Genomic DNA, 18,774 nt, shown 5'->3' on the forward strand with positions numbered 1-18,774 from the left:
CTTCAGGACATGACTTGCAATCTTGTTTACTTGTTCCTGGTGCTTTGTCAAATGATACAAAAGAACCATTTGGACATTTCTTGCAGCTTATTCCCACGTAGCCGACATCATCAGAGTAAAATCCTCCTGAAAAGACAAACATTATATATTCCGCCCTTACGTGTCCAATCGATAAATATATGATCGATGACAGGCGTTGCAAATCGATCCTGAGCGATAACAATTAATCAATTGGTATTGAAATTGATTAAATATCGACAGTCTGATTGACCATTAATTCTTGTATTAATTGATAATTGCTTTCAAATGATATTCAGTGCCATATTCATAGACGGATTCGGCTAACATGTTTTCATCCTTGTTGCCACCCAATTCCTCAATTGAAAAAGATTTATACGGGAATAAAACAATTTTGCGATGTATTAATTCGCACGTTTTATGCAAAAAAGTGGACTTACAATTTTGCTGTGTCGTCAGGGGTTCTTTCGTGTTTGCCAGCTCCTCAGGCCGATTTGAAATAACTTACATCTTATCTTATAAGTCTTTTGTTATTGTGGCTCTTATCGTTAGCTTGGGCGGCATGTGGTTACATGAGAGAAACCCATAGTATAAAATGCTATAGCATACCTGGTGGACAGTTTGTGCATCCATTTTTTCCTTTGGTGGAAAAATTGGAAAATGTGCCCAGGGGGCATGGTAACAAGATAGCCACATCCGTGTTGTTGTCATGTATCCTTCTGAATCCCGAAGCCAAAAGAGAGGAAATTTTGGCTTGAGAAAAAGGGTCGGTGGGGTATTCAACGCGAACGGCTTCTGCTAGGGAATTAATAGCATTCCTAGGAGATAATAATTCGTCCTTTAAAAAAAAAAAACATTGATTGTTAGCCCTCCCACCCCAGTTTCTACCCCAAATAATGTTTGGCCGCCTAAAATTTGAGTTTTTGATAAAATGGCGATTCTTTCTTGCGACAGATTTGAACTCGTTTGCCAGCGAAAAGCAAAAAAGTATATACGGATAGGCAGTTCACAATTTTCGTAAGATGTCAATGTCATAGCTTATTCTTGTGAAAGTTTATTTGGATATTTTACAATTATTCACCAAAGTGGAGGTGAATAATGGCGGAAATAATTGTATTATTATATACCAAACCAGTAATATAGGGGGCCGAAAATTTTATTTTTTTTCCCTGGGCGAACGAATAAAAATTCTTTTACAAAGGGGAATACTTCGAACGTGCGACCGAGAAAAGCGCAGGGAAAATGATGTGAAAAATGATATGACAACATCTGGCAATCACCAAAAGGAATCTTACGCCTCTTCTGTTGCATAGATTTTTATGGATTACAAAGTGAATTTTTTTTGTCTGTTTTTGTTTTTTTCTCTTTGACAAAATAACAAACAGTCACACCTGTGGCCAAAATATGTCAAATGGCGGTGTTGTATCTTCACCTTGTATCTTAGTATCCCAGCAAACAGAACTCCGCCAAAGCAAATCATACGTACTTTATATGTGCATGGTATGTAATTCAAAAGGAACAGGATACACAAAATATCATAAAACAGTTTTGGGGCACCAAATTAGGTTTCCGGCGTTATGGAATCCTTAGCATAAAACGTTAGACAGGGATCTTTAAAGCAGAGAACTTCTGTTACGGAATTGATAGGATACCAGTGAAAAATAGTTCGATACGAAAAATAAACGCGACCAGTTTCCCTATGTGAACTAGCGCAGGCTAAATTTATGCAAATCAAGATGCATCCTTGAGCAATTATAGACCTTTAAGTGGTTGCACTTGAAAAAAAATTGTTTGTGTAAAAAAGTTGCTTGTGAAAAAAAGTGAAAGTTGGTAAGGTACTCAACAGAAACTCATAATAAATGTACTAACAGATGTATTGTAACAGAACTTTGGCTTACGGCTGTTACAAATACTAAATTTGCAACCGCTCTGTTTTGTATCACCCTAAAAAAGAACAGTACACAATAAATTGCAATACTGCAAATAAAGAACTATTTTGTGTATTTATCGGCGCACTGTTTTCAAGTAGTTACTTAAGTGTTATATAAAAATAATACGTCACACATGAGAATCTTGTACACTGTGGCCAATGAAGGATTCTAAGCTCAACATCTTTAGCTTCGTCCGTAGCAAATATCTGTTACAATAATATAACATGGAAACAAAATCAGTAAGATCCAAGGTCTCACAAAGACGTCTCTAGACCTACCTTAAAATGTTTCAATTATTCCAGCTACTCTTCGTGAAACTTTATTGTTTGTGCAATCTCTTACTCAAGGGAAGATTCGTTAAATCTCGTAAATTAAATTTCTCAACTAGTTGCCCTGGTCCCGCATGGGATCAACGAACGTTTTCCGTTTGAAGTATAATGTAATCATATTTTTTCGTTGCCAAGCTCACGCCAGTTACGTAAATTTCTACTTCAATATTTGTGCAAAAACAACCCATCGCCTCTCGAGCTCACTTTGTTTTGACCGTAGGGCTTATAGTTGCAACGTTCGCTCTCTAAATTTGTAGGAAATCAACGAAAAATAGAATTATGGTCACCAGTATATGGTGTAACATGACAAAGTTTAGGAAATTTTGTCTTTAAAGGCTTAACTCCAAGGCAAAACTGGTCTCGACCATCCTTAGAAAAATTAAAGAAAATTTCCCTGAACTTACATATACATTTCTAATTTGAAGGTGCCCCATCTGAATGCTTCTGGTTCGATTATCTCTATAGGATTATCCGAGAGCAATCTTGGCCGATAAAAACAAAAATAACGATATTTAGCATAAGAAGGATTTTGTGACCATTTTTGGGATTACAGGTCATTACATTATTATATTGGTCACTAAATTATCAGGTACCGCACCCTAAATGCGTAGAAGTTAATTAAATCATCGTATGCTTTTCAAAAAAACCCTATTAACTTTAATAGTTCTGATGTAAGAAAAACGATGGTTGCTAATCAAGTATAAGCCAGCTGCAGATAACAATCTTGACAATCGAAATTGCTAAACAAGGGTGCAGGAATATAAAGACACACCATGCATGAAAGAGTTATTTTTTAGGTTACTTATTGGTAGCTTATTCCTGCACTGTAAAAAGTGTGGTTGGTTACGATCTATAAACTCAATTGATCACGTGTATGTTGAAACAAACTAAATCAATCAGACACCATTCCAACCTGCTGGAGATATCAACCGTTTTTAAATTGTGACTTGATTAGCTCTTTGATACAAGCCCCATTCTGACTGGTGTGACAAACATACGTCTCTCGCTCAGCCAGAAAGAGAAAAAGCTGCTTTGACGCCTCAGTGTCTAATTCAACCAATTTGCGTTTAACCTTGCCGTCACCTAGTCTACAGCAAAAGTTGAAGAGTTTCATCGGCCACAAATCTCTAGAAAATCTCTGGTGAATATTATTGCTTTGAAAATACCTATCCAGACACGTTATTAAATTAGTGACACTGTTCACCGATTTCGAATTCTGGAGGACTAAATATCTGTAAACAAGGACAACTCTGAGGTACGAGCTAAATAGATTACTTTTATGTGCGATAAACGATGCCCAAGAACGTACATTCTTTATCAAGGCACATTTTGAATTATGTTTTAAAACATAACCACAAAATCGAGGATTTTGTTCATTCGTCCAAAAAGGGGGATTTTGCCTAAATACCCTTCAAAGTTTCTCGTCTGGCACGTTTAATTTCCACAGGCCAAACAAAATATTTAGATATGAAAAACACACAGCTTATAACTTTTTTCTTAAGAACTCCTTATTTGCCAAAATGCTTGCATGCACTGCAAGATATGACCCACTCAAAACAGTTTAAATTTGGTTTGTAAATAAAATCGCAGTTTTCGGGCTAGGTTGTGCGGTATTTCCAATTTTCGGAAATCCACTAAATTTTTTAACAATATTTCTTAAAAAAAGCTCACCAAAAGGGTCTTTCGACGAAATAAAACAAAACAATCGAATTTTCGTTCCTGTATCGGGGTCTTTGATATTTAGAGAGAGAGGCTCTTAGGATTTATTACAGTTTTATTTGCAAAGATATTTGGATTTTGGTATGTAATAAAGATAAATTCTGCTGCTTCTGGGTTGTTGTGACTGTCCTAGAGGTGACCGTGGTAGTATGCGGATGTCTCAACAACAAGAAGAACCTACCTAATTTAGACTTTTGAGGGGCGTTTAATGGTTTTCTAAATAAAGGTTTCTTTTAACTCCAGACAGTTAAGTTATCGTTGTTACTCACAACATATGAGAACCAAACCATTCATTTGGATGGATATTATAGAAAGCTCCACGTGGAATTCTTTTTAACTGGTTGTCATTCAGGAATCTAGAAGTTATTAGTAAACATAGCAATGCTGCCGAAACTTACGTTCTATTTTAAGTATGTAAACCAGGAATGGAGAAGCCCTTAAGAACATTTATTTTTAAGGGGAAAAACTCCTAATTGGGTAACTCAAATACAATAGTGTCGAGGTCGTGTTAAGGAGGCTCGATGTAGTTTTTTTAGCCGAATGGTGGCTCTTTTGAAAAAATAAAGTTATCTAGGAAGCCAATGTTCGATTTTTGCCAAAATACACCATATTGTTCAAATATGACCAAATTTTAATTTTTTACCCGTCACTTAGTCACAAAGGTTACCATAGCAACGATTGACGTTTTCTTTTGTTCTCAAACAAGCTTGATTTTTTCGAAATCTAGATTGACTCTTGGTGTTTATTTTTTGATATGTTAAAGTTTAGTAGATTGACTAACTGTTGACGAAATTTTAGAAAAATCTGTAAGAGCGTTTTCAATTAAATCAAGAATGAAATTTTCAGAAAAAACACCGTTTTAATATAAAATAGGCACATTTAAAATGTTTCGTATTATTTGAGCACAGTTACTCTCACTGAAATATAAGTACTTACACCATCAAAGACCATTAACTAAAAGCAAAAGACTTTTTGCTTTAATTTGTTAAAATATATCGACTGCCGACTGTTGGAAATTATAAGAAAATACCAAAAACTTCATTCTTGATTTACTCTTAAACGCTCTTACAGATTTTCCTAAAATTTTGTGTACAGGTAGTCAATCTACTATACTTGAACATATCAAAAAATGAATACCAAGAGTCAATCTAGATTTCGAGAAAATCAAGCTTGTTTGAGAAAAAAAGAAAACGTCAATGGTTGCTATGGTAACCTTTGTGACAAAGTGACGGATAAAAAATTAAAATTTAGTCATATTTGATCATTATGGTGTATTTTGGCAAAAATCGAACATTAGCTTTCTAGACAATTTTAATTTTAAAAACAACCACCGTTCGGCTAAAAAAAAACTACATCGAGTCTCCTTAAGGCTTTTTAGCTTTACAAACTTTGCTATCTGAGGACGTTCGAGGATCCAAAATTCAACAATATGATTGTCTGTGAAAATGAATGGTGGAGAAAACAGTTTTTCTTAGGTTTAGTTACGAAATTGTTTAATCTTTTGGGTTGTTATATTAGCCTAATAGACTAGTACTATTTGGCCCTATTCTGTCATTTGCATACCTGAGTAGCCCTCATGAAGTGAGAACATTTCAAAGGTAGCAGACTGATTGAAAATGCAAACGACATTACTCGTCACTAAAGACATCAAAATTTGACACACACTTCACTTATAATACGTACAGGGTCCAGAGATTGATTGTCTTTGCAAAGGTCTCGTTTGATATAAAGGATATGTTGTTATTTTGCAGCGATCTAGCAATAAATTAGCAAACATTTATTATGAGTTTGTATATTACGATCATGCAAATATTGTATGTCTCAACATTAAGCCTGATAATGACCAAAGAGCAGTCGAAAGATATATTCCTTGTTCAAGTCCAGTTTGCTTGTTTGCGGTTGAATCTGTGGCCGTCAACATCAAGAATACAATTTACTGATTGTGTTAAAAAGAAGCTAATCTTTGTATGGATCAAGTCCGCTGAAGTAAGAAACAGGACCCAGATGAAAGGTAACAGCCTGTACTAAATTGCTGAGCCTGATTTCATATATGACAAAAAATGTTTTAACCTTCTGGACGCAGTTTCGAGAGGGTCTGTATCGGCTAGGCTCTGAGCTTTCCGTAAATGCCATGCCGCTTTTGTCTTCATTCAGTCACTTTTGTAGTACATTTACGTTACATAGGTTGATTTTTTTTTGATACCCTGAGCTGGTTATATTTTGCTATGGGTTTACTGACAAGCATTTGCCGCATGTCGGTTTTCTTTGGTCAATTCTTTGATGCCTTGCCCTGATATCTGATCAGATGTGAGTTTATTTAGAGTTTTATTCTTGTTCAACTGGGGATTATTTTCCCAACTAAACATTTTTTTTTTAAATTTTGAGTTAAAATCTAGACGAGGCAATTGCCTCGTCTTGCCTCTTGCTAGTTACGGCCCTGAAACCTGTGCTAAAATTGAAAATAAGACTTCTGACGTTTCTGCAGATGATTTATATATATATATATATTTAAATTTTCTTTGGCTGTACATGTTTTTTTTTTTCGCGCGTGAACTGAGCGTTACCGCCGATGGCGGGATAAGTGAGATGGACTTACAGCTTGAACTTTGAGTTTCCCGATAATTGTTTTTTTTCAGGCTATTGTGAACTTAAATTAACAAATTAAATGTTGATGATGTAGTTCCTCTTCTTTGGTGGCGCTTACTGTAATTCCCATTGGAACGGACTTAAAATTTTAGGGCAACAATTCTCCTACTTAGGAAACGATGTCGTGTCTAATTTCTTTGAGCGCTTTGCTTAGATAAGGTTATGTTCGCTCATAATAAACGCAAGAGCGTTGTCGTTGGTCTCCGTCTTTATCTTTACACAGTCGTAATTCAGCACGATAACTTCAACTTAAACTTGCACCAAGTCGCAGACTTCAACTTCAACTGAATGATTCGATTATTTGAAATGTGATCCTTATATCTTTCAATCTGGTGGTAAAGGCATGTCAATCAAATTTATTAATAGTTTGTTCACGTGAATATTGGAATCTTACGTCGCCGAGCGTTCATGCGTGAAGCATGAAGTGTACAGTGAAATAGTCCAAACTGTGCAAACGGCAAGAGATAAAAGATGACCGTTCGCTAGCAACCCAATGGAGTGCAGCGATGACAATTTCGATCAATTTTGCATACTATCACAAGTCAGAAATTTTAGACAGGAATACCTTAAGGTTAATACTACTGTTAGCGGCTACAGATTAACCGTGAGCGATTTAAATTGGTCTTTATTATTATTATTATTATTATTATTATTATTATTATTATTATTATTATTATTATTATTATTATTATTATTATTATCATTATTATATAAAAGTAAATAAATTGGGAGCTCCTATTTTAGTTTTGCCTTAATCCATATATTTGACCTAAATTTATATATTATTAACGTTGACAAGAGATTTTCCATGAAACCCATGGAAGGTTTGAAGAAATGTGCGCTTTGTTTCACTCACAGCAAATTCATATATTTCAGATGTGAAAACACTCCGACAGGTAGCCATTTGATTAAGTTTGAAGATAAATCGCTGTGTAAAAATACCATATACAATGTTTTAAATTCTGAAAACAAACATTGTGTACTTATACATGTATAAGAATGCTGGTAGTACGATCATTAATCTAATATAGCTCCGTTTCATTTATCTTTTTCTTTCTTATAAGGTCACTAGCTTAGTCTTTCTTTCCTTTTTTCATAAAAAATAACAGTGTCAGTTTTCAAATCACATGATTGTAAACGTGATTCCCACGGTTTTCTGCGGTTAAACCCTGTACACTTTTCACTTGGTTGGGTTTCCTATTTGGCTTAAAAAACTCGAAAGCCTTGGGACTCTTAATTTTTTTTTTCCATTTTGCGATAGCTGTAAAATCCTACCAAAAACCCATTATTTGAAAGAAACTAAGATGAAAATCACTGTGTTTGCCCATTTTAAAGAGTATCACAAAAATTATGAAAAACGTTAGAGTTTATATGGTTTTGGGGGACGCTGTCTCAAAATAAGACACGTTTGTATTGATTTTGAACCATGTTTCAAGGTCCATAACTTCGTCTCTGTTCATCCTAAATGCATCAAACTTGGTCAAAAACGAATCTCGCCATGGGCTTTTCATTTGGTGGTGTCAGATTATCGATTACTTGATTAAAAGTAATAAAAAGTAAAATCGCTAAGAATAATAAGTTTTATTTTTATTTTTTGAGGTAAGATTGAGTTTAGATTTTAAAAAACTTAAATTTTCACATTAATTTTATTGCATATAATAGCTGTCATGTAATTAATTTTAGTGTGTGTGAATAAAAATTGTTGTTGTTGATGTTGTTGTTGTTGTTGTTGTTGTTTTATAACAGGGGCATAGGATTGACTCATTAACCATTGATAGAAATTTATAAAAGAATTCAGCTTTGAGCTTTGCATCTACTTCATTGTGCTGTGGTGATCTTTTTCTGACTGCTTTCTTCTTGTACAAACTCGGGCTATTTAACTTCTTTTAATGTTAAAAAGCTATGTACCGCCTTCAAATCCTTGCTTTCCGCTGTAAATCAATTTATTTCAATAATAATAACACATTATTCAAATGCAAACATGCAAAACATACAGTACTGCAGTATTTGAAAAGGAGGCCAAAACATTACTAAAATGAATAACCAATATTAACCATTTTGTATCTGTATTAATATATATTTTTGTAGATTATTAAATATTAAATAGATTATCAAATACTGCGAAACTATATGTTTTGCATGTTTGCATTTGAATAAAGTATTATTATCAAACCCATGAAAGGTTTAAAGCGAAGTGCACTTTGTTTCACTTACACCCACAACAAATTTGTCAGATTTGCAAACACTCCGTCAGGCAGATATTTGATTTTGTTTGAAGATAAAGACCTGTGTAAACAGACAGACAGACAGACAGACAGACAGACAGACAGACAGACAGACCGACAGACAGATGGATGAGTGAATGGAAAGATAGTTACTAAACGTTTAGTTGTCGACAACTATTGAATTATTCATCATGTAAATAGGAAAAAAAAACATGAAAGGTTTGAAGAACAGTGCGCCACGTTTCACTTACAGAAACCAGAAATCTATCTGATTTGCAAACAATCCGTCCGGTAATGATTTGATTAAGTTTGAAGTTAGATCGCTGTGTAAAATACCATAAGCATTTGACTTAAATTTAAGAATTCTGGTAGTTTAATATAACTCTGATTAATTTTTCTTTTTCTTTATCATACAATCACTGTCTAACTGTTTATTTTCCTTTTCTTACATAAAAAATAGCAGTAAGAGTGTCAGTTTTCAAATCACATAACTGTAAACGCAGTTGTCGTTGGCGTGATTCCTATGGTTTCCTGCGGTTAAACCCTGTACACTATTTGCTTGGTGGGGTTCTCTCCTTTGCGACCATTTCTTTGTATTGAAATTAACTCAAAATCAAATAGCTATTAGGGGGCTAACTCGAAAACGTTACTATATATGACTTTAGTTAACTTAATAATTAAATTGCAGAATAAATGAAATTATTTCCACAGCGAAGAGAAACAAGCTATGGGAACACTTTCATGTGGTGGATCTACATCTCCTTACTCATTGCCGAAACTGTTCTACAGTCCTAGCCACAGCTCGCATGGGGATCGTATGGTGCTGGGGTTTAAAGCAACCTTCGGGTTCGCCTCAGGAGTAGGCGGCGGGGTCGATGATCAGACGGGAGACTCTCACGTTTGGCTATATGCCATGCTGATGAGTCACTAACAAGGACGAAACAGCTGTCCATGGCTGCCACTCCACCGGACGGATGCACACCATGCCGCTAACCATGATGATCATAAAAAAAAAATTAAACGGTTCTATTTCTTTGATTATCGAGCTCCACTCTGCGGCTCTTCGATCGCTGGGAAACTCCACTTACAGACGTACGAACGTACGTAGGGACGGACGGATGCATACCATGCCGCTAACCATGATGACCATGAAAAATAAAATAAACGGTTCTATTTCTTTGATTATCGAGCTCCACTCTGCGGCTCTTCGATCGCTGGGGAGCTCCACTTAAACCCACAAAAAGTGGCCTCGCTGCAAAGGTGTTTCTTGGCTCATTTGGTAAAGCATCGCACCTTTATCCCTTAGGTTACGAGTTCGAATCCCGTAAAAGCTCTATTTTTGACTTTTTATTCGAATTGCTTAAATTGGAAGACTTACAATAAATTTCTTATTTGAATTGTTAAGATTACATATATATAACGGTTACATTAAATTTTCATCGGCATAAACCTTTGCAAGGATTGAGACAGTGCGCATCGTTTCGCACTGTCTCAATGTAGATAAGTTATTACCTTTTTGTAAATTTATTTATTTATTTTCTTTTTTTCATTTTCTTCTTCACCTCCCGCCTCGAATAGCTAGGCTAATTGCGGGAGGTGAAAAATATTGTAAATAATTTGACTGCCTAAATAAAGTTTTGTTGTTGTTGTTTCACTTACAGTTGTGCCAAATACGGCAGGTTGGCAAACACTCCGTCAGGTAGAGATGTCAGTTCATTTGAAGACAAATCTCTGGGTTAAAAAACCACCCATTTGATATAAACTGAACTATGAAAACGAATATTGTCTTCTTATAGATGACTGTAGAAACCCGCAAGGAATGAAACGTATAAAGGTCCGGACTTACTGATATCAAGACGCAGCGACACGTCTCTGCGACAAGTCGCCCCGTGTGTACGACTTCAAAACAATTGCAAGTTGCTGCGACAAGGCGCTCATTCGTTGGAAACGCAGCGAATTTTGAAGAGTGGGAATGTGACTAGTTTTCCAATTCAATATGGCAAAAGTACATGACGCTCTCTCATTGGTTAGTTTATATTTTGTCGCAGCGACTTGTCGCTGTAGTGTGCACACGCTGCCACAACGCTGCTTTCGGTCATTTTGTCGCTGCGATCAGTCACACGAATTCAAACTGGTTTGAATTCGTGCCACTAATCGCAGCGACAGAGATTGTCGCAAAAATGCACTATGTCACACGACAACTTGTCGCCGCGACATGTTGCAGCGACGTGTTGCCTAGCGTGTCCCGACCTTAACTCCCTATGACTTGTACCAGTTGCACAAAGCTTTTGCACGTTTGTTTGAATATAAATGCCTGTGAAGATGTATTGCATAATGAAAAAAACTAAGATCTCTTTCAATCATATTCTTTAGTTTAATAAGATACTCTTTATTTATAAGTTCTGAGAATTGTTCACGCAAACCTTAGCTCGTTGTAAATAAAAAACGTACCGATTTAAAGCTTAGCTAATCTGGAAAGAAACCATGGCAATTTACTTGTGAGATAAACCGTTTGCACAATTAGCATCGTAAACAACAAATTTTCTCTAGTGAAGAATAACCATGCAATGTTTTGGGGAAAGCAATACATCTTAAGTCGGATGCTTTGCAAAATTGGCCAAAGAAGGGTTTCTTTTTAAGGGACCGTTCATTTTTTATAAGGAAGGGGAAGGGGGAGCTATTGGGATTTGAGGGGGGTCATGCGAAAAAAATATGGCTCCAAAGGAGGGGCCAGGCAAAAAAATATGGTCAGTAAAGGGGGGGTCACTGAAAATAATTATACTTTTAACCCTCGTACGTACAAGCAAAGTCACACCCCCACCATCGTGCAAGGGGGGTGGATGGAACCCCTCCCCGGAGTTTTCGTTATATTAAGACGTAGCGAAATTATTTTCAACTGAGAAGAAAGCCCTTAGCTTACTCTACAAGATGACACAATTTTAATTGGCTGTGACGTCATATGACGTCATGTGACGTCATTAGATCCGCCATCTTGGATCTGCCATCTTGGATTTCAACATTTTCTTAGACAGTCGGATAATAACGGAAATTGATGCAAAATCAAGCCAGAATGCTTACGGAATGTAAAAATAGACACATCTTGCACTTGTGTTTTAAAAAACTGGAAAAAAATAAGACAAATGGTAAAAATGACGATTTTTGGCAAGACAGGCTTGTTTTTATGACATTGCCATGGCAACGTCAAATACCATGGACACATGGTTGACATATCAAAATTTCCGCAAAGGATGAATGAACAGCTACCGAAAGTTTCAGCATTGTAGAGTAAATCGTTTTTTCAAAATTTGGAAAAAACCTTATGTGGGGGGGGGGGGTGGCATCCACCCCTCCCCCCCCCCCAAAAAAAAAATTTTTCCCAAATTTTGAAAAAAGGTTTTATTCTACAATGCTGAAACTTTCAGCATTGTAGAAAACGGAAGCCAGCCGATGCAGAAAGGGGGGCTATTATATATAACAGTGACTGTCTGTCAAATCCCACCAGCCCCCTCCCCCTTCCCCATAAAAAATGAACGGTCCCTAAGTTGTCCTCTATTGGAGTATGTTTTTCCACGTCAAGAATTAAAGAACGTTTCATTTTTTTTTCAATTTTAAATTCGGTGCCGCACCTGAATTCGTACTTTGCCCTATTAAACGATTGTCTTCCACTCTGAGATTACCGTTGAAAAACTTTTGTAAAAACTCGTGAAAGGTTTTAAGAAAGACTTCCAGCAAATTTCAAATATCGGCCGGCAGAAATTGGAAAATCGATTTCCCTCATATTTTGCCCACAAATAGCCTTTAGCTAGCCTTGAAATTTGATGTAGTTGTTTTCGTCTCGAAGCGCTTTAAATCCGTGAAAAACTAGAAAAAGGAATTTCGCCCACAAGATCGCCAAAAATGGCCGAATACAAAGCTAAAATTTGGCAACCTTAGTTTTAACTTTGTTCGCGTGCAAAGAAGAACCTGAATTTTTGAATACGTTTTCTTGAACGGCAAGGTATTCAGCTTCTAAAATTAGGTAATAACTTGACTTGAGTGTCATTCGAGAATTAATTACTAATTTTGTAAAAATACCGATATCTACTGATGTGAAAATCCTTTATTTAGGGATAAAATTAAGAATGTTTTTTCGCCATGTGCCATAACCCCAAATTTCTTCAAACTTTGGCTGTGGAACCCTTTTATGCTATTGTAACTTATGTAGGAAAATCAGCTTGGGTTCTCTTTCGAGAGATTTTTGAGGCGCCTCTGAAATAACCGAATTTTAACGAAATAACATCAGCAAATGTAAACAGCGGACTGTTGCCGTGTTTTGGCGCCAAGCGGTCTTGTCAAAAAAGGCGATTTAAGCCGACAGTTGTGTTACGAGTTCTTAGTACTCATGAGCCAATATCTTGTTTCCTAAATACAGGTAGAATAAACTCGATTTTAGCGCCAAAGTAACAATATTTAACTGGAACAAGCTGAATGAATTTCTCGAGTGTGAGACATATCTTGACGAGTTGTCGATTTCATGTCGCAAGACGAAAATATAAACTAATTTGTATTGTGGGACCACTGCAATTAATGCATTTAAAGTAACACAATACCGAAAGAAAGATTTTCCAAATCAAATGTTAACTAAAAACTAAGGTCTTCCGTAAACACTCCAAGTAATAAATGGTATAAAATTTTTAGTTTTGTGTGACATAGCGAAAATTAAAGAACACTGTAAGAAATGATCAAATTACAAACTGAACTGTTCGACACATATTTAGGAACGAAGCGAAATTAAACTTAACTACATCTTTGCGTGGTTTTTTGTTCAGTTGACCGCGAGTTTTTGATGGTCAATGGAAAGAGTTAACCGGCAGAAAGAATTAAAATTAGGGTATAAACATGGTTAGCTATGGAATAAAGCAGTGGATACACTGTGGACATGAAGTCGATTAAGCTGCACGGTTAAGTAACGCTAATTCCAAGATACACCCTCTTTTCTACATTAGAACGTCTAATTTTCGGCCGAAAGATATGCCCTTTTTAAAAATTTTAAAACCAAAGTCAGATGCAACAGAGCGCCATTTGAAACAAGCCAAGCCCATTCCTACCCCCCCCCCCCCCGCCACTGAGGTGGGCGCATACCCCTACTCAATCTTCCCAAATTATTTCAACAACTGTGTGTCTATAAACTATAGGTAAGAACTAGGTAGTTTAGACGATCCTGCTTCATAGCGCTTTTTGGGGGTAATTCTTAAGACGTCGGAGAGCAGAACATGTCTGCTTTGAAGTCGCCGATGCCACCATTTCAAATACGATCTTACAAGTTGTGGACCTTTCCTAGTAGCGTTTTGGGAAGAGAAGTTTTGTTGAAAGATGGGAGGGGGTGGAGGTAGGGGGGGGGGCTTGCCCCACTTTTTTGTTGGGGAGGGGGAATACAGTCCCCTGCTCCGTCACCTATGAAATTGGTACTGCAGTAAATTCATCCCTTACTGAAATGTACATATTTACGTCGCTAGTTTACTTAGTAATGCAAATTGTTGGTGGTTTCAGGTCAGAAATTTAAAAAGATCAGAGCCATAATCGAATTTGAAACGATCAGGGGCCATTATCGATGGCTCCTGAAAAAAAAAATTATTTCGTACCTGATTTGAAATAAAATTCGTTCTGTCTCCAGCATCGACGTTCTTAAAAAAATTAAAGGTTCTTATATAAAGAAAGCGAGTATATATTCTTCCTGGCCTTGAACAATGTTGGTCACAGTTACTTCTGGCAGGAACAATTCTTCGAAAAAGAAACCAAGGGATCCACGTATTACTTCTTTCGTTTCACCTTAATATGACGGGTGTCGATTTCAAAGTGATTGCAGATTTCTTTTAGCATTTGAATAGCAAAAGAAGACAGCTTCGAGGAACGGACGAGTTCACATAGGTTATAGCAGTCATAAACTATTGGATGCTCCAGCGACACTTCCTGCATGACTGTATTGGTCAACTCTTGAAGGGCACTCTCCCTCTCTGCGTTGTCCACTTCCTCATCACTAACATCTGCTACATCTTGCCGGCGTCGCTTAGCAGCCAGGCGACTAAAAAAGCTTGCTATCTGCTTGGAAGTCAGAAACTCGGCGCTTGTAAAGAAACGATTCCCTTCACTGTCCCTGGCTGTCATCATGGCTCTTGCAACAGAGTCTGGATCTGCTTTACGCCCTGATGTCTCTCCATGTTACGCCGCAAAATGTAATACTAACGCAAAATGTAATAACGATTGCCGCAAAATGTAATAATAACGCAAAATGTAATAACATTGACGCAAAATGTAATAAAGTTGTTAACGCAAAATGTAATAACTTTTTAACGCAAAATGTAACAAATTTTCTAACGCGTAATGTAATAACGCAAAATGTAATAACTCTAAAATTTATATATATTTTGAAATCGTGTAGCCAAGCTCAGTGACATTAACTTTTGTTGGTTTTATGCGAATTCGGCATTATAGGCGTACCCTTCCTTTGCTTTAAGAAAAGCTCCAGTCTAACTAAACTTGCATACTTGGGATATTCCTCGACAAAAGAGACCACAAATAGAGTGTTCTTAGTTTAAAATAAAAATAAAATAAATTCTGATAATCAATGCAAAGTGGGATTAAGACTGCCTACTGGCAGGGTCTGAAATATTCTGTGGACACTGACTGTTTTGTTTTTAGAATGGATTTACTAGAGAGATAACGTCGGAAAAAGGAAGTTTTCGGTGATTGTAATAAGTTTCAAGTTGATAATATTATGAAATCAGTGTGTGTTTTATATTTCCCAAGTTTACTGGAAAAGGCAGAGGACAAAGTATTCTTGTTGTCAGGGATCTTATTAACCATTCACTTTAACGTTCTTGTTTACCTTCTTCGATGAGAAAGTGTAAATTGCATAGGATTGTCGGTGACAAAAACTGACGTACGATTGACAACATAGACGACTATTTGCTTGTATCTGTTTTGCTATTATGACGGATTTGGGGGGGGGGGGGGGTGTATTTTTTAAACCGCTCACTTTCTGTTTTCACTTGTCTCGAATGCTAAGAGGCCAGTTTTACCAGCTCCAATGAAACACGTTTGATTTGTTACATTTTAATGTACAAAACAGACCCAACCTTTTAACAGTTCAGAGTCAAGGCTCCATCTCCTCCCAAATCCGATCTAAAAGGACAGCGGGGTTGACGGGGATAAAAAAATTCATATCTAAAGTAACTGCCAGAAAGAAATAGGTCTGGGAGGGGCAGTTGCTATATGGAATACACGAGGTTAATTATTGAGTACAATTCGCTTAATTCAGGAAACAAACATGTTATTTTAGTGTTATTACATTTTGCGTTATTACATTATGCGTTAGAAAATTTATTACATTTTGCTTCGAAAGTTATTACATTTTGCGTTAACGACTTTATTACATTTTGCGTTAATTTTATTACATTTTGCGCTATTATTACATATTGCGGCGATTGTTATTACATTTTGCGTTAGTATTACATTTTGCGGCGATTATTACAATATGCGGCGTAACACTCCAAGATCGAATTTCTTTGTCAAGTAATCTCTCTGACTAGTATTGAATCTAGTTCTTTTAGCTTGCGACGACCGCAATGCCCAGCCCATAGGAAGAGACACGCTTCCTGTCGGTCGTGGTTTAGGTACTTCTTTTAGGCAACAGAGATCGCAAAAAAAAAAACCGGCAAAATATTCTCAGGGTAGAGTGGAATCCCCAGTATGGTGCCACGCCTTTTTTATTTCAAAATCTAATTTTCCTGTGAGTAAACAACCAATAGATAGAGTTTTTATTGAAATTCTGTAAGCAGTTGTATTTCTTTTTCAAATGGGCTTACTTCCGGGGAGGGCTTACATACGATGCGGGGGGGGGGGGGGGAGAGGGGAGGCGAGGTTTTTTTTATACGGATGTTTGCAATGCATTTGCGTTTCTATTGGGACGTGATTCCGTACGTTCTCTTTTTGGGGTATACAATACCAGAAGGCAAAGCTTTTTAAATTTAACACTTAAAAACCCCAAACAGTTCGTTTAGTCGTTTAGTGGGGTAGGGGGGGGGAGGGGGCATTTTTTGTTATAACTAACAAAACAACCTCCACAGCAGCAGCCTATAATCCGAAAAATTGTACTTTCTTGGCTTTAAATCGGGAGCGCTTATTATCTGAAAGGTTCTTGCGTCAGGTTTTTAGGGAACTTATTTCTTGGAGAGAGGGGATTTCCTGGACGAGGGGGGGGGGGTTGAGGCTTTCGGATTTTACACTAGTAGTATCTTGTCTAGAATTGTTTTACACTGTTTACCACGCTCAGTACAAAAAAGGTGAAAAGGGCTCAGTATTAGAGACTCACTATGGTTAGATTCTCCATGGGGACGAGCACTTCTGTTTCGTCACTAAGCTCTTCAGCAAGTGCCTCTCTGTTTTCTGTTGTAGATTCTGCTTCACAATCCAGTTTTGAAAGTAAAATACGACAGTTCTAACAAACACCTAAAACAAATAAAAATTCAAATCAATATTAACATTGAATGGGACATTGTCATCAGTGTTTGTTTTTTCCCGTGTGATGAGAAGAACTACTTTTGACAACAAAGTCACGTGACCAGGCTGGTATATCCCTCAGAGTATGAATTTTTTTGTTTAGGGACGGACCATTATTTTCTTGGAGGGGGGGGGGGGAATGAAAAATTTTCCTCTGCAAACTTTTTTTTTTTAGTTTATGCACCTCTGCAAACATTTTTTTTCGAAATTCTTACTATTTTTTGTTATACATATCGTTCTTGCAAACAAATTATTTTGTCTTTCCAGGCCCTGCAAACAATTTTTTTCAATATTTTTCATCCCCCCCCCTCCAAGAAAATAATGGTCCGTCCCTTACAAAAATGATCTTTAGTTTGTAAAGGAAATTACTACTTCTTTAATAGCTATGTATGTTCATTGTAATCTGTACAAACCTGATCCGACGGCAACAAATACACCTGTTCTCTGATGTATCAACTTTGCTCCCCGTTTTCCAAGGCCTCTCTCTGCTTTAGGCCATCGATGCATCTTCTATCTTCGCTATGGCCCGATAATTTCTCAGGAACCTGGCATCGCTGAGATCCACGGCGCCGTCCAGTTCCCAAGGAAGATCGGTGGTAGGGACAAATAGTGAACTGACCAATGTTTTCAGGAAAGGAAAAAACTGCTGCTCTGGCAAGAATCAAATCAACCTCTGTTTCGACATCTGAGATCCCCCATGTAGACTTATGTCCCGCTATTTCTCAAGTACAGTAATATATAGATTTAGGCAAGCCTAAAAGCGGAGCTCCCCAGTTAATTATTTTGCACTTTATTGAAACCTGAATTCAAGCCATTGTACAATTTTAAGGCTAAGAATATAATATTCGTTTTATTTTTTTTTTATAAATTTTAATATTGTTACTTACTTTTTTTTACCGTGTCCCGGGGGGGGGGGGGGAGAGGTACTCCCTAAAATTTACTCAAGGGGTGTGCCACTGAGTCGCTGAGACTCTGGACCTGTTCCAGAGAAAAACGGCTCAATTTGCGACCCTGTTCCAGACAAACAGTGCAAAATAGGTACCCTGTTCCAGACAATATCCACAATGAAAAATATATGAAGATAGATATAAAAACACTAGCGTACATCACAAAGCGCTCACTTGACTTTGTCTGTGGCTTGGAGAAAAACCAATGAGAGGAGCGGATTTTCATAGCTAAACTTGATAGTGTTCCACAGTGAAAAGAGTGATTTGTATACCCTGTTTCAGAGTCAGAGAGGCAAAAGGCACACCCTGTTGAGCAGCACATACCCGTATAGCCCTTATATGGGAGTACCGTATACAGCAACACCAAATAAGCCGAGAACAAACAAAATCAATCAAAACGTTTTAATTCCACCGACAGCAT

General features: G+C 36.9%; 2 protein-coding genes across 3 annotated transcripts in view; one reads left to right on the top strand and one right to left on the bottom strand.

The window, feature by feature from the left end:
• Window positions 1-18,774, top strand: part of LOC144660464 (polypeptide N-acetylgalactosaminyltransferase 13-like) — a 142,213-nt gene that overhangs the window by 118,252 nt on the left and 5,187 nt on the right. The gene's annotated exons all lie outside the window — the stretch shown is intronic.
• Window positions 1-18,774, bottom strand: part of LOC144660439 (uncharacterized) — a 28,734-nt gene that overhangs the window by 3,642 nt on the left and 6,318 nt on the right. The window contains exons 2-12 of one of the 2 annotated variants that reach the window (XM_078521056.1): window positions 10,528-10,599; window positions 9,120-9,191; window positions 8,858-8,929; window positions 7,500-7,571; window positions 5,681-5,752; window positions 4,267-4,353; window positions 2,683-2,760; window positions 2,081-2,155; window positions 1,888-1,962; window positions 628-836; window positions 1-126 (exon numbers count right to left, since the gene is read on the bottom strand). In XM_078521056.1, coding sequence (XP_078377182.1) covers window positions 1-126; window positions 628-836; window positions 1,888-1,962; window positions 2,081-2,155; window positions 2,683-2,760; window positions 4,267-4,353; window positions 5,681-5,752; window positions 7,500-7,510 — 733 coding nt within the window. In that variant the 5' untranslated portion in view covers window positions 7,511-7,571; window positions 8,858-8,929; window positions 9,120-9,191; window positions 10,528-10,599. Of the gene's footprint in view, window positions 127-627; window positions 837-1,887; window positions 1,963-2,075; window positions 2,156-2,682; window positions 2,818-4,266; window positions 4,354-5,680; window positions 5,753-7,499; window positions 7,572-8,857; window positions 8,930-9,119; window positions 9,192-10,527; window positions 10,600-18,774 lie in introns of those variants that run through there. The other variant, XM_078521057.1, reaches the window with a different exon arrangement.

The sequence above is a fragment of the Oculina patagonica genome, chromosome 7 (assembly GCF_052425735.1).
Source record: "Oculina patagonica isolate OP01 chromosome 7, crgOcupat, whole genome shotgun sequence".
In the NCBI taxonomy this organism is placed as follows: Eukaryota; Metazoa; Cnidaria; class Anthozoa; order Scleractinia; family Oculinidae; genus Oculina; species Oculina patagonica.